The 13,312-nt window shown below is 56.6% G+C and overlaps 1 protein-coding gene across 1 annotated transcript; it reads left to right on the top strand.

Annotated features, from left to right (window-relative positions):
- Positions 1-854: 854 nt before the first annotated feature.
- On the top strand, positions 855-13,296 carry MAFK (MAF bZIP transcription factor K). The gene is made up of 3 exons (XM_037506718.2): positions 855-1,021; positions 9,052-9,131; positions 9,797-13,296. Exons 2-3 carry the CDS (start codon positions 9,096-9,098, stop codon positions 10,226-10,228), a joined length of 468 nt encoding a protein of 155 aa, XP_037362615.1. The 5' UTR covers positions 855-1,021; positions 9,052-9,095; the 3' UTR covers positions 10,229-13,296.
- Positions 13,297-13,312: the final 16 nt, after the last annotated feature.

Below are 13,312 nucleotides of genomic sequence, written 5' to 3'. Positions count from 1 at the left end.
TGTGTGTCCGCTATGCCCCTGACACAGTCAGCGTGTCCTCTGATGGGGAATCCACACCACTCTGCTACTGTGGTCACATCCGGAGCCCTGTCCCTCAGAGAGCACTCTCGGGCAGTCTGACTCCCCTCTGCGAACATCGCGAGTGGCTTCCCAGTCTTGGGCCTGCTGTGGGTCCAACCCTGGGGACAAAAGTGGGGGCCTCAAGTCCCTGAGACTGGGGACTCATGTGGGGCGCTAAGAAGTGGGGCCCAGCTAAGGGTCATCCCCTCCGGAGCCTGGAAGCCCTGGAGGGCAAACCGGGGTGCCCCTGGCCCCGAGCAGCCCGACAGGCCACTGCCGCCACGCGTGGGGCCACACGCGCTAGGGCCCGCCCACGGAGATCGCGCGCACGGGCGCGCGCGAGCACAGGTGCAGTCTGCTGATTCTGCACAGGTGAGCGCTGGAGAGATGGCGCTCTGGCCGCGTCCGCACAGTCGCTATTCTCCCGGCCTAGGAGTTGTGGACCAAGGCTGCGGGCGGACGCGGGAGGCCTAGGCCTGCGAAGGGGGAACCCTAGGGGCCGGGGCGTTAGCGCTGGGTGGGCGGAACCGCGGAGTGAGCCTGGCGATGGCGGGACTGGCGTAGGCGGAACGCGTGTGTACGCGGTGGGCGGGGCGATGGCAGGCCTGCGGCGCGGCGGGGTAGGCGGGGCGATGACGTAAGTGGTGGGCGGGGCGGTGGAGCGGCTGGCTCAATAGGCGGGGCGGCGGCGGGGTCGCCGGGTGGTGGCGCGCGGTGGGCGGGGCCTAAGGTGGGTGGGGCCAAGTGACGCGCGCCGACGCCAATCCCGGAAGCGGTGTCAGATGCTGGGGAGCCGGGCTGGCGGGCGGGCTGGCAGTGGGGGGACTTGTTGTTCTTCGAGAAGTCGGAGCCGGAGCGCGCGGCGGCGCCTGCGGCGGCGGCGGCCGGGAGGGAGCGCAAGAGTGAACGCGAGGAGAGCGCGTGCTCGTGAGGAGCCGCCGCGCCCCCCGCGCTACGCCAGGTGAGGAGCCGCCGGCCGGCGGGGCTGGGCCGGGGTCAGGGGGCGGGGGTGGCGGGGCTCGAGGCGCTCGTCGCTGAGTCACGGCCGCGCCCCGCCGGACCCGCGGCGGAGTCGGGCGGAACCCCGAGACCCGGCCGGCCGGCGCACCTGCCGCCAAGGTGTCGGTGTCCGGGGCGCGCCGGAGGTCCTCGTCCCGGCCCTCGCACCCGCGCCCCCCGCCCAGCGCCGGGCCTGGCGTGGTGGTGCTTGGGGGAGAGCCGGGAATGGGGCGGCGCCCCCTCCCTAGCCCTGCCCTCCGTGCGGCCTCGGACCTCCCGAGGGCCGCTGGAGGCGGGAAGGCGGGGGCGAAAATAAAGCGCCACGTGCACCGGAGCGCGGGACCGCCTCGGGCCTCTCTCACCTGGCCCCTGGCCCTGCGTCCTCAGCCCTTGCTAGTCTTGCTGGCGACGCCCAGATCTTGCCCCTGCCCTGCGGTCACTAGCACCTGCGCGCCGGGCAGGGTCTGCACTGCTCTGGGGAGGTGGGGCGGAGCGGCGAAAGGAGACTTAACCGATACCACTTTATGACTTGCCGGTGGGAGCTGGGAGCGAGCAGGGGTGGATGTCACCATCCCCAAATCTCACGGCCTGATTATTGTTTTTCTCGTGTGTGAATGGGGTTTTCCTGTAACTCTGAATGCAATTCTTCTGATTATCTGGGGTCAGGAAACAGTGTGTCAGTCAGTCTGCTTCTACACTCCTTCCCTGGAGTAGAACATTGGGGAAACGAGAATCCACGTCTACCTTAGAAAAGCAAGTTACTTGCCCTCTGTCTCCCGTAGTATTCTCGCCTGCCAACTAATGTGGAGTTTTTTCACCAGTGTGACACTTGCCCAGTTGGTGGAGCAGTTCGTGTTGGGGTTGCTGGAAGTTCGTACTCCGCCTTGTGTTAATGATTACGCTCTTGTTTGCTGTTCACACAGCTCTCGTAGCCAAGGCAGAAATGGGATCTCCCCCCTAACAATTCATTCAGCAGATGACCAGCACTTGGCCACCTTCTTTTGCCAGGTGCCTGGCCTGGGAAGCACCTGCAACTGTGTGGGGCACAGACTGCTAGGATCAGTGGGTTCTTGTGCCAGTGTGGCTGGCCTTCCCTTCCCCTTTTACTGGCATTGAGTTTTGCCTTTATGCACAAGTATCTTGATAGACTGGTGTCTCCAAGCCTGATGTCTTCAGGTGGGTGGAACCTATTAAAAAGGTTTTAGCCTAAGCAGGTGGGTATGGTGTAGGAAGTTGAAGGCTGGCCAGGCAGTGGGTGGGGCACACCTGTAACCTGTTGCATTGTGGGTACCTTTAAGAAAACTTTCCTCACTGGATAACCCAGTAGGAATGTTCCAGTTTGATCATGGTGAGGGGGAGGCGGGAGGGTTCTGCTTTTATAACTAAAAGTTAGATCTCTCGTCATTCCAAAAAGAAATGTTTATTAAATCAAAAACACACAGTGACACTTCCCCCTGGAACGTATTCGCCATTCGTGCTTGAACATAGCTGGCCTTTAAGGGCCCTGCTCCAAGTTCTGAGTTGATTACTTTCAAGGTGGTTGCTAAAAATGGGAGCTCAATAGGGGTGAGTTGGGGAAGTGGCCCTTGCTGAGTGTAGGGCTTGCTGCATTCCAGTCTTACTCCTGCACTCTGAGGCTGCCACTGCGTGGGGTCGTTTTCCAGACCATTCTTTGTCCACCGCGCAGAACACGTGCACTGATAGCTGGAGAGTTTGTTTACAATCTTTGGCCACCTGGAAGAAGTCCTGCCTGGGTCCTGGCTGTTTCCAAGTCTAAAGGTTTCTGGAGTGGATTTTCTGGATTTAGGGTCCAATCCACAGGGGAAGTGGAGCCCTGGCCAGCTGGGAGCGTTCTCCGTAACTGCTCCTCAGAGCAGTAAACAGTGACTCACCCTCCTGCTCCGCCTCCCTGCTCACTGCTAATGGAAGATGCATTGCTCCGGTATTTACTTTTGCTTTTTATAAGTCACACACTCTCATGTTTCCTCTTTCTTACAGTTTCAGGAAATTGAAAGTGTTACCTTAAAATCATTGGATTTAAGAGCAGGTAGAAGTGAATTGGGGGGATCACATGGTCCATACGCCCCATTTTAGATGAGGAAACCAAGCTTCCCTTTAGCCTGTGAGGCAGAGTCCAGGGTCCGGTGTGGCATTCTACTTTTCTGGGCCACCTATCTAGATGCCCTGTTCCAGAGGGACAGAGAGATCTTGGTGTCAAGCCACCCTGAAGCTTCTCTGCCTTCAGTGCAGGACCGATATCTCTCTTATGTAGCCATTCTTTTACCTGCCAAGAGTTGTAGGAGCCCTGGTAGCTGAGAGTGTCCTCTGCTCTTCATCCAGGAAGGGGCAGACCTTTGGGTAGAGATACCAGGTTTGGGTGCTGCCCTGAATATTCGTTCAGGAGAGTGTGCTGACTACCACAGGATAAGCATGATGTGTGGTTACTTTCTTGTGAAGCGAGGGGAGAGTACAGGAGGGAGCCCAGCCTAGAAGTGGGAAAGCACTCAGGACATGTGGGGAGGGCTCTGTGAGAAGCCAGAGGTGCAGGCCTGGAAGAGCATCAGGTGGCCATAGGGGCAGGGGATCCCTCCGTCTCCCTGTGAAAGGCTGCATTTGAGGGACCTGGATCAGAGTGCAATTGGAGAAGAAGCGGGTAGGGAGCCAGGGTGACTGCTGCAGGGAGATTCAAACTGAGTCCAGCAGGCCAGGGTCAGCATGTGGTTGTGGAAGGAGAGGCTAAATGAGGCATTAGGGCGACTTCTGAGTGATTCATGCGGTGGAAGGAGAGGCTAAAGCTGATGCAGCCGAGAGGGAGACTCAGGGTGCAAGTCTCTGGGGCCTGTCAGATGTGCGGCATGTCACTTTTTCCAGGGGACATTCCTGGCTGGATGTAAAGGCTGGGAATAGATTGAAGTCCTGGATGCATAAAATGGGCTGGGGAGAAGATGGGGCACCCTACAGGGGAGAGACTGGAAGCAACAGGTCCAACAGTGGGGGGTAAGGGAAGCCAGTGGCCTGAAACTGGTAGTGGGGGTGAGGGGTTTGGTCGAGCGGGGGGTGGGGGGGTGGGTGGGGGGGGTGGCACTCAGCCTGCCCCCAGCCCTGAGTCACCTCAGGATGTAGCCAGGATGACACGGCTTCCTCTAACTGCAAAGGCAAGTGACAGACGTCCTCCAACTGGGCAGACAGTCACGTCCTGCTGGAGGGCAGCCAGCCAGCGCCAGCCTGCAGGTTGGGTGTGGGCTGGGCTGAGGGGATGTCCAACAAGCACAGCAGGATGCACCCCAAGCTGAAGGGACCTGGGCGGGAGGATTAGGGCCTGGTGGGCAGAGATGGGTGGGGTGGTTGGGAGCCCTGGCTCTGGGCTTAGACAAGCTGGCGATTTGTGCTTGTTTGATAGGTGCCCACCGGAGGGCACTCGGTTTGGGGTTACTTGTGAAAAGACCTCCAGTTGCCCAGAGCAGAGTTGGCCAGGTCTTCTGGCTTTGAGATTTGCACCCTCAGGGTGAGTCAGTCACTGATCCTCTTCCCTCCTCCTTCTTCCTGCCTCTTCATTTTACCCATTAACATTTTCAGAGACCTAGGAGAATGGGAAGTGAAGGGGTACTCTTGTCTTTGTTAGGTTGGCAGAAGGGGGTGTGGCATGGCCTTCACTGCACACCAACAGGGACAAGTGTTTGCAAGGGCCCACCCATGCCAGACCTCAGAGATACAGTCCCAACGAGGTACCTGGCTTTCTCCCTACACAAAGCTTGGGCGTAGACTAGTTGTTTGATCTAAGTAAGAAATAGAACCCTTTGAAACTGTAAGACCGCCTTTTCTGCTGCGTGATTTAAACATAGGGCTGTTTGGTGAAGCCATTGATACCATCAGCACCTGGTTTTATTGATAGAGTAAAGGTCCCCCCTGGGTCCTGAACCCAGATCCAGCCCAGTGAGGGTTTGAGTTATCCCAGATGAGCTAAGTCAAAGAGTGTGGGCTGACAGTAGATGGGTACTGGGAGGTAGAAAGTAAGAAGTGACCTGAAAGGCCTCTGCTCATCTGCCTTCTGGAAGGGCAGTTTGGGACTGTCGGATGTCACCTGCTCCCACCCTCAGGATGCCCAGGACAGAATTCTGAGCCTCTCCTGGATAAAGCAGCACTTTTCTGCTCTTTGTGGGGTCTGGAAGGCAAGGGACGCTCCTGGCTGGGTTCTTCTAATTTATTCCAAATTACAATATATAGTCACTTGGGGTTGACTCCATCTGGGCCGCTGTTGTGTTTCCTTTTGCTTTAGAGGAAATGATCTTTCCTGTTAACCTGGTTTAGGTGTATATTAGAGTGAAGTTTCTGCTTTGGGTTGAAAAATCAACCTTTTCAGTTAGAAAAATAGTTGTCTAAAAGTTACAGTGCTGACGGGGCAGACTCCCTGGGAGGTGGGCAGTTAGTGGGAAGCTGAGCACAAGTGCAGATCTACAGTCATGGTCCCAGCCTGGCACTGACTGTGAGTGGTGATTTTACTGAAGTTCAGAAAAGTGCACGGGAGTTGTCTGTGCACAGCATTGCTGAAAATTTGTTACGTGGGACAGAGGACCAGGCAAGTCATTTGAAGCTGCGGGAATGGCACTTTTGGGTGCTGAGCCTTTATAGATGCAGTCATGCTGGCATCAGACTTGCAACGAGCGGAGGGCTTTGCTGGGGCTGTCCTGCCACCCTGATCGCCCAAGGCTACATCTCCAACCCCAACTGGGTTCCCTGGAGTCTCAGACCAGCTGCTGTGGCTGCAGAAGTATCCATTTTAGAGTAGGTCATTTTGAAATCAATTGTTTTAAAAACTCTTTTCACGCTTAGGAATCTCCTCTGTACAGCTTTCTCAAAGCCAGCTGTCATTTTCCTGGCTTGAAATGACTTTAGGTCCGTACCGTACCTCTGTATTTTGTGTGAAGAGGTACAGTGCTGTTCCGAGGGTGCTCCTGGTACATACTGTGGGGGTGGGAGGGAAGAACCTCTGAGTGGGTGCTGGTGCCTGCTGTTCTTCCTGCGGGTGGTCAGGGCTTCCCAGTGCGGACAGACGCAGGGTTCTTGAAGAGGGGATCAGATTTCAGATGCGCCTGAGGCAGTGGGGTCATGCTTATGAGCTTGAAGCCTGGGACAGACCCACCTTCCCTGAGTCTGTGGGGCTGGGTGGGAGGGGTGGTGGCCAGGGCAGGGACCCCAAGCCAGAGTCTCTCTGTGTCATCCTCTTGGACTTAATCAAAGATCTGTCAGAGCTGGACAGTACCCTGGGACCCCTTTGTTTCAACCCCCTCATTTTTCAGAAGAGGAGAGTACAGCCCACTGAAAGAAGATGGTTTACTTAACTATTCCCCCCAACTTTCTCTCAAGGTGATGATAACCATCATCTCTACACTGTGCATTCACTCTTTCAGCCCTCACTTAATTCTTTTTAAAAAAGGTTTTATTTATTTTTGCATAGAAGAACTGGGGTGTAGGCTAGAGGTGCAGGGGGCGAGAGGATTCACCAGAGACAGAGTGGAGAGCAGAACGATCAGATCTACAGAAATACACTGCTAGGTGGACAGACAGTGAGACAGGAGAAGTTTGCTGCACCATAAGTGGGTTAGCTCCCTGGCTAAGGATCGAACTCAGGCTGTCGTGAGACTTAATCCCTAAGCCACCAGGGAAGCCCAGCCCTCACTTAATTCTTGAACACAAGGTTTGGGGACTAACTTTTCCCTGAGGTCAGACCATGATGCTTTCTGTAGGAGATGTGTTCCTCCTTGTTTGGACCCCAGGTGGGACCCTGGAATAATCTTTTCCCATCTCTGTCAAGACTCCTTGTCCTGGCTCCCCGGAAGTCCAAAGAAGTGTGCCCAGGCCACCTTGACGTTGCTGATGGTGACTCAACCCTGTGAGCTTGCTTGGAGGGGAGGGCCAGAATCCACGAGAATTATGACCTAGTCTTTATGCATATCCCAATCACTTTGTCCCATCACACCATATGTCATGGCAGGCAGCTCCTCAAAGGAGGGGGTCCCTACCCTGAACATAACCCCACGACCTAGCCTGGGTCTTCCATGGGCGTGGGGGCCTGAGCAGAGACCCCTCTTTCCCTGGGACCTTCCTTTCCTATCCACTGAGAGCAGGTCCTTATAGGGGTGGGAGGGGCTCAGGCTCTGTGGGAATGTGAGCTCCCAGCTCTGTAAACAGCCGTGACTCACCACACAGCTATGCCCTGGCGGCTCCGGCCAGGCCCGTGTGCGCTGACGCTGAGGGGGCTGGAAGAGATGCCCGCCAGCCCCTCCTCTCAACATGGAAAAGTTTCTCATGGCTCTCCCGGCAGCCTTCTCTGGCAGAGCCTTGACCCCAGTACCGGGAGGGAAGAGTGGATCAAGGGCTGTCAGGAAGCAGCTCTTACCTCCCGGCTAGGATCAGCCCATACGGCTGCTTGTCCTTCTCAGGCTCGAATGTGACCTCGTGAGGGTGCCCAGTCCTGGCAGAGGAGCCCAATACGCCTAGAGGTCATAGCCTGCCGTTCCTTCGCTGCTGCCCTCTCCATAATCCATCCTACCCCTCAGAGGGGTGATCAGGTGTCTGCAGCTGGGGCGCTGAGCCCTTGTCTCATGTGCAGCCTCTGGGAGCAAAGGGTGGAGGGCACAGGGGAGCCAGGGGCCCTGGCTTTGGGCAAGGGAAGGTGGGGTAGGAGTCTTGCTCATGCCCCATGAGGGAGACTATGATGTGACTCTGTCCCCTGGGGCCCCAGTCCCCCACCTGGGGTGCATCTCTCAGGTTCTCTTTGCTCACATCACCTGTCATTTGGAATGTGGTGGGGTGGGTAATGTAGACCCTGATCCCTTAAGCTGGTGATACCACATGCCAACAAGTCCGGTTCCCATTCTCCTGCTGCCCTACTGAGGCCCACGGCCTTGTTTACTGTCCTACAACCTCGTGATGTCTGCACAGGCAGCCTGAAGCCATGGCTGCTTTGGGCTTCTCTGTTTCCATGACGACCATCAGGGGTTGGCTACTTCCCAAGGTCGCCATGACAACTATCAGAGGGGAATCATGCTTGGGATGCTTTGGCTGGCTTTTTCATGAATGATTAGAATGTGTGACACAATGCAGACGCGAGAATGAGAAGGGCGGGCGCGGGGGCTGGCGGCGGGTGCCTGGGACAACTCCCACCAGACAGTCGGTGAGCTCAGTGAGGTTGCAGCTCCCTGCCTCCCCTGGTCTCCCCCCGTTGTTGGGAGCCCCCACCCACCCTGGGCCTCAGTCATGGCTGTAGGGCAGCCCCAGTGGCCATGGTGATGTCACAGCTGCAGTGCCCTTTGCGGAGGTAGGTCTGCCGGGGAGGGCTGGGCAGGGTTCCATATGCATTGCTGGGGTGCGACTTCCGCAAGGGCAAGGCTTCCTGAAGGGACCCTTGCTCTTGAGGATCCTGTCTGGGCCTGGAGTGCAGGGCTCTTGCAGAGCCGCTTCTGTCCCTGGCAGCTTCTCAGGCGCTGGGCCATTCTCAGAAGGGCTTTGCTGCTGTTTTGACCCTAAATGTGGTGTCTTGTGCCACACAGGTGCAGACGTCTGAGTTCAGGAGGGAGTCAGAACAGGAAGCAATACCTGCTCACACCTGGTATCACCCCCAGCACTAGCAGCTTGCAGCACAAGCCCGGTGGGCGGAGGGTGGGGGGTGGGGGGGGCAGCAAGGGATAATCGTTTGACTATCAGGCACTGGGACAGGTGGGTCTGGGCTGTTCTGTGAGCTGATGTTGGATTGGGGCGTATAGCTGGGTGTCTCCTCAGCATCCTTGGTGGGATGCCTGCTACTCAGGATGGGTGGGGCCCCCGTCTTATTTTGTGGGTGCTGTGGGCCTTTTTTCATTGTGACAGGCCAGGGAAGAGTCCAGTTTCCTGGGAGCACTCTGCTGTGAGGGCCTGCTGTGCTTGGATTGCTTGTGACAGCAGCCTGGCCAGGACCTAACCAGCTTGTATTGGTTTTCTTTTGTGGTTTTCTAGTCACGATTTCCAAGCGGTTCTGTCCAGGTGACTGTGCCCAGGTTATGACGACTACTCCCAAACCTAACAAGGCATTAAAGGTAAGTGAGGTGGGATTAGACTTATCTGCCTGGGCACACGCCTGAAAAGACCCCTTCTACCCCTGGCAGCCCCTTATCACCAGGGAAGGAGTAGTTTTTGTGTCTTAGAGAGACACACTGCCTCTGACGTCCAGAGAAAAGACTCCCAGGTTGAGGGGTTGGTGGGGTGGCAGCCTGCTGGCCAGTCCTGCATCCTTAGGGCCTGGCTTCCAAAAGTGCTCACTACCCAGCCGGCCTCACAGGACTCCTGGCATGACTAGCTGAACTTAGCCCCATTCCAAGGTCCTGCCAGGCAGAGGTAGCCCTGTCCTGCTAGACCTTAACAAGTCCAAGGGGCAAACGGGGCAGAAGGATAGGCTACCTAACTTCCCATCCCTCACTTTCAGTCCTGTGCTGGGTCTGGAGATTCCCAGAAGGCAGCCATGCCTTGGCCTGTAGTAACGGGGTGATAGTCGGGTATAGCTAATGCCCCCTCCTCAAGCAACCTGTATTGTTGCATAATACGCTGTTGAGTGGCCCCAGTGACTGGTCCCGTTCCCTCATGGCAAAGTGAAGGCCAGCTCGGGGTACATCAGGGGAGTACGGCCCATTTTCTGTGCTGCAGGGTCTGGGCTCTTCACAACAGGGGTGCTCCTTATGCTGACCTCTTGCTGTGGATCCTGTAGGTCAAGAAGGAGGCGGGCGAGAACGCCCCAGTGCTCAGCGATGATGAGCTGGTGTCCATGTCCGTGCGGGAGCTGAACCAGCACCTGCGGGGCCTCACCAAAGACGAGGTGGTGCGCCTGAAGCAGCGCCGGCGCACACTTAAGAACCGTGGCTATGCTGCCAGCTGCCGCATCAAGCGGGTCACACAGAAGGAGGAGCTGGAGCGGCAGCGGGTGGAGCTGCAGCAGGAGGTGGAGAAGCTGGCTCGTGAAAACAGCACCATGAAGCTGGAGCTCGATGCACTGCGCTCCAAGTATGAGGCCCTTCAGACCTTCGCCCGCACTGTGGCCCGCGGGCCCATCACGCCTACCAAGGTGGCCACCACCAGTGTCATTACCATTGTGAAGTCCACTGAGCTCTCCACCTCTGTGCCCTTCTCGGCCGCATCCTAGTGCCTGGCCGATGGGGGTGAGGGGGTGGGCGCTGGTGGTGGACATGTCCCTCATGCTTGTTGGAGGGTCCCATGGGAGCAGACTCCCAGCTCTCCCTTTTGGGGCGAGGCTATAGGTACAGGATGAAGATTAGGGTCTTGGGAACCTGTGTGCTGCACACCTTCCCACATGCACGCACACGCACACGCACCCCGCCTTCTCTGGGCTCAGCCAGGGCTCTCCAGATTGTTCTCAGGGGTCAATGTCTTATGCCGGGAAGGGGGGATGTCAGGATGTGTGGGAGCAAGGTCCTCAAAAGGGTCCTGTCCCCTGGCACTGTGACCTATCCGCGGGAATCTGTCTTCCACCCCTCCTGTGAGCAGCCTACTTTTGCAGGTAGCTGTGCCCCCACTGCCCACAGGCCGGTGCCTGACCCCTTCTAGCCCTGACTGAGCTTGGCTGTCCCAGGAGGAACCACTTGTCCCCAGTGTCAGCATGCACCATGACCCTGCTTTAGCCTTAGCCAGAGACCTGTGCCCCTGAAGTGGGTGTTAGAAGGGCTGCTTGGGTGTGTGTGTGTGTGTTCATATGTGCATGCACATGTGTGTGCATGTACATACACGCTCACCATGCTCACACATGTGCCTGTAGTCAGACCAGTACCCCAGTGTCACTTGGTGGGAGCTCAGGCATGAGTGTTGAGAATTTTCCTGTGATGTTGGGGTGACCTGAAGGAGGTTCCCAGTGAGGAGTAGCTGCCAGGCCTAGGAGCCAGCCTGCCCTGATGCTGCCCCTAGGAGACCCTGGGGGCTTGGAGGTGGGAAAGGGAAGATGTTGTGTGTGGATGGCATGACGTTGGTGATGGTCTCAGGAGTGGCCGTGGAGCAGAGGGACCTCTGGCTGCTGCTGGAGGAAGCAAGTGAGCAGGGAGACAGGTGGGGATCAGAGGATGAGGTGAGGTGGGGTCAGAGATGGGCACTGGGCCGGGAGGACAGCATGGGCTGCTCCCAGGAGCATCTGGATTGTCTGTCAGTTTAGAAGGGACAAGGGGACTCTGCAACTTTGGTGCTTAATTGCCTGGAACCTTCACCTGCTCTTTCTTTCTGGAGCTCTGAGCCATTGATGATCTTGGTGACCTTTGCTGGGGTACCCCTTCCTGTCCTTCCCATGAAGATGCTGAGACACTGGGTCCTGGGGCTCTGGTCTGGGTGAACTGAAAACCCTTCCACAGGCTGGAAACTGCAGGGTTCCAGCTCCTGGTTTCCACTTGACCTGATCCCCCGACCCAGAAAGATCCCCAGCAAGCTGCAGAGCCTTGGGCAGGTGTCAGCCATGCCAGGAGAGCAGGATTGAGAACAACCGGCCCCAAGGGCTGTGTCTTGCTTCTGTGTCTACTGTCAGCAGCCAATAGAAAGCCTTGTGACCTTGTTCCTGTTCTGGGTGAAGGCAAAAGGGTTTGGGAGCACCCAAACGACCTGGTGTTTAAAAAAAAAAAAAAAAGCTGTTGATACCATAGCCATGGTAGGTAATCCACATTGGATGTCAATAAGGGCCATGGGGAAATATTTAAGAGAGAGAGAGAAGTATATATATATATATAGTATATATATATAAAATTATATACACATTTTATCGTACAGATTTTTCGTAACTTCTTTTCCTGTTTGATACTGTAAATCTTAGTGCAGAGCTGCACTTGAGTGTGGGTAGGATTCGGGTGAAGCGCCCTTTCCTGGCTTTTACACGCCAGCCAGCTCTTGGCTCTGAGGAGGAAGACTGGGCGGTCCACCTCCTCCCTTCGTCTTCCTGCCTTGCCTTTCCCAGTGGGGTCCCAGGGCCACCTTCCCGACACCAACCTGGGGTCCTACTGGGCTGCTACACCCCTGGGAAAAGCCCTGTCCACTTTAGGGTTCTTGGAGCTCCTTGTCCTTTGAGACAGAGTGCTGGCTGCTGCCCTCAGCCTCTGGGCCAGAGGGCGCTACTGTGGCCACCTGGCGAGGACGCAGCCCCTGCCTGTCCCCGTCCCGGGGGCCAGGGACGACGATGAGCACGTTCCCTTGTGCTTTTCCTTCCAGATCATTGAGCTTTCATTGTCACAGTTTTAATATATGGATTTTTTTTAATTTAATAAAAAGGGCAAGGTCCTCTTTATCAAGTGGAGGCTCATTTCCCTGTCTCCTGTGCTTCTGGCTCCTGTCCTTCCAAGCGAAGGAGCGCCTTTGCCTTTTCCAGGTGACAGGGCCTCCTTGTAAGGTCAGCACCGCCTTCCTCGCCTCCGTGGCCGCTCAGCAGTTTCATTTCAATATTTATTTTTGTGCTGCTTCTATCATGTTATAAATTATTGAAAAGATCCTGTGTTGTGATCCTTGTTCCTGTGACATGTGCCCATGCCCGCCCTGTCCCCTCATGGCCACCACCTAATTTATTGCCCTATGTCTCTGCTGTGACGCTTTTGTACCTTTCAATAAAGTTTTCCGGTTTCAGATCTGTCTCGTGTGCTGGGACTTTGGACCAAGTGCCCCAGGGGCGGCAGCCCTCCGCCCCGCCCTCTACCTCCAGGCCCCGATTGCTGTTGCTCTCTCCCAGAGGGCAGGCCTGGCATCAGGCACTCTTGGGAAAGGATCGCCCAGCCTGCAAACCTGGATGTTTTGAGGTCCTAGGCAGGACAGCCACCAGGGGTCAGGGTGTGTGTCAGGAAGTGCTGCCTCTGCCCATAGCTCCTGGGCACACACTGGACAGTGGGCAGAGTTCCCCTCCACCCTGACCAGATGCTCCTGTCAGAGTGGCTCTCTCCTCTGCACAATGTGCACCCAGTTGCAGGCCAGACCTCCCCTGGTTTTGTCAGGGATGGCGGGGCTCTCAGGTGAGTTTGCAGGGGGTTGAGAGAGAAGACTGTTAGGGCAGAGAGCAAAGCATCCTGTATGGTGACCTGAAGTAAGCCCAAAAGTCAGAGCTAAGGGGCCGGTCTCTACTCGGCCCCCGCAGGGGAGCCTGGTGTTGGAGAGCTCTGCTTTTTCATCAGAAATTATGCGCGCGCTCCACCCCCTCTTCCTCATGAGCATCCGTGCCTGGCCCTTGGAAAAACTCGGCCACACTTGCCTGGTT

The sequence above is a fragment of the Talpa occidentalis genome, unplaced genomic scaffold (genome assembly GCF_014898055.3).
Source record: "Talpa occidentalis isolate TD23 unplaced genomic scaffold, MPIMG_talOcc4v2.1 talOcc4.12, whole genome shotgun sequence".
NCBI lineage: Eukaryota > Metazoa > Chordata > Mammalia > Eulipotyphla > Talpidae > Talpa > Talpa occidentalis.
Note: the sequence above shows the minus strand (reverse complement) of the source record. Positions and strands in the feature narration are given on the sequence as shown.

What these genes read in the sequence shown, in the direction of transcription:
- MAFK (XM_037506718.2), top strand. Translation starts at nt 9,096, where the DNA reads ATGACGACTACTCCCAAACCTAACAAGGCATTAAAG. An exon ending in AACCTAACAAGGCATTAAAG is followed by an intron (nt 9,132 to 9,796) that starts GTAAGTGAGGTG and finishes TGGATCCTGTAG; the next exon opens with GTCAAGAAGGAGGCGGGCGA.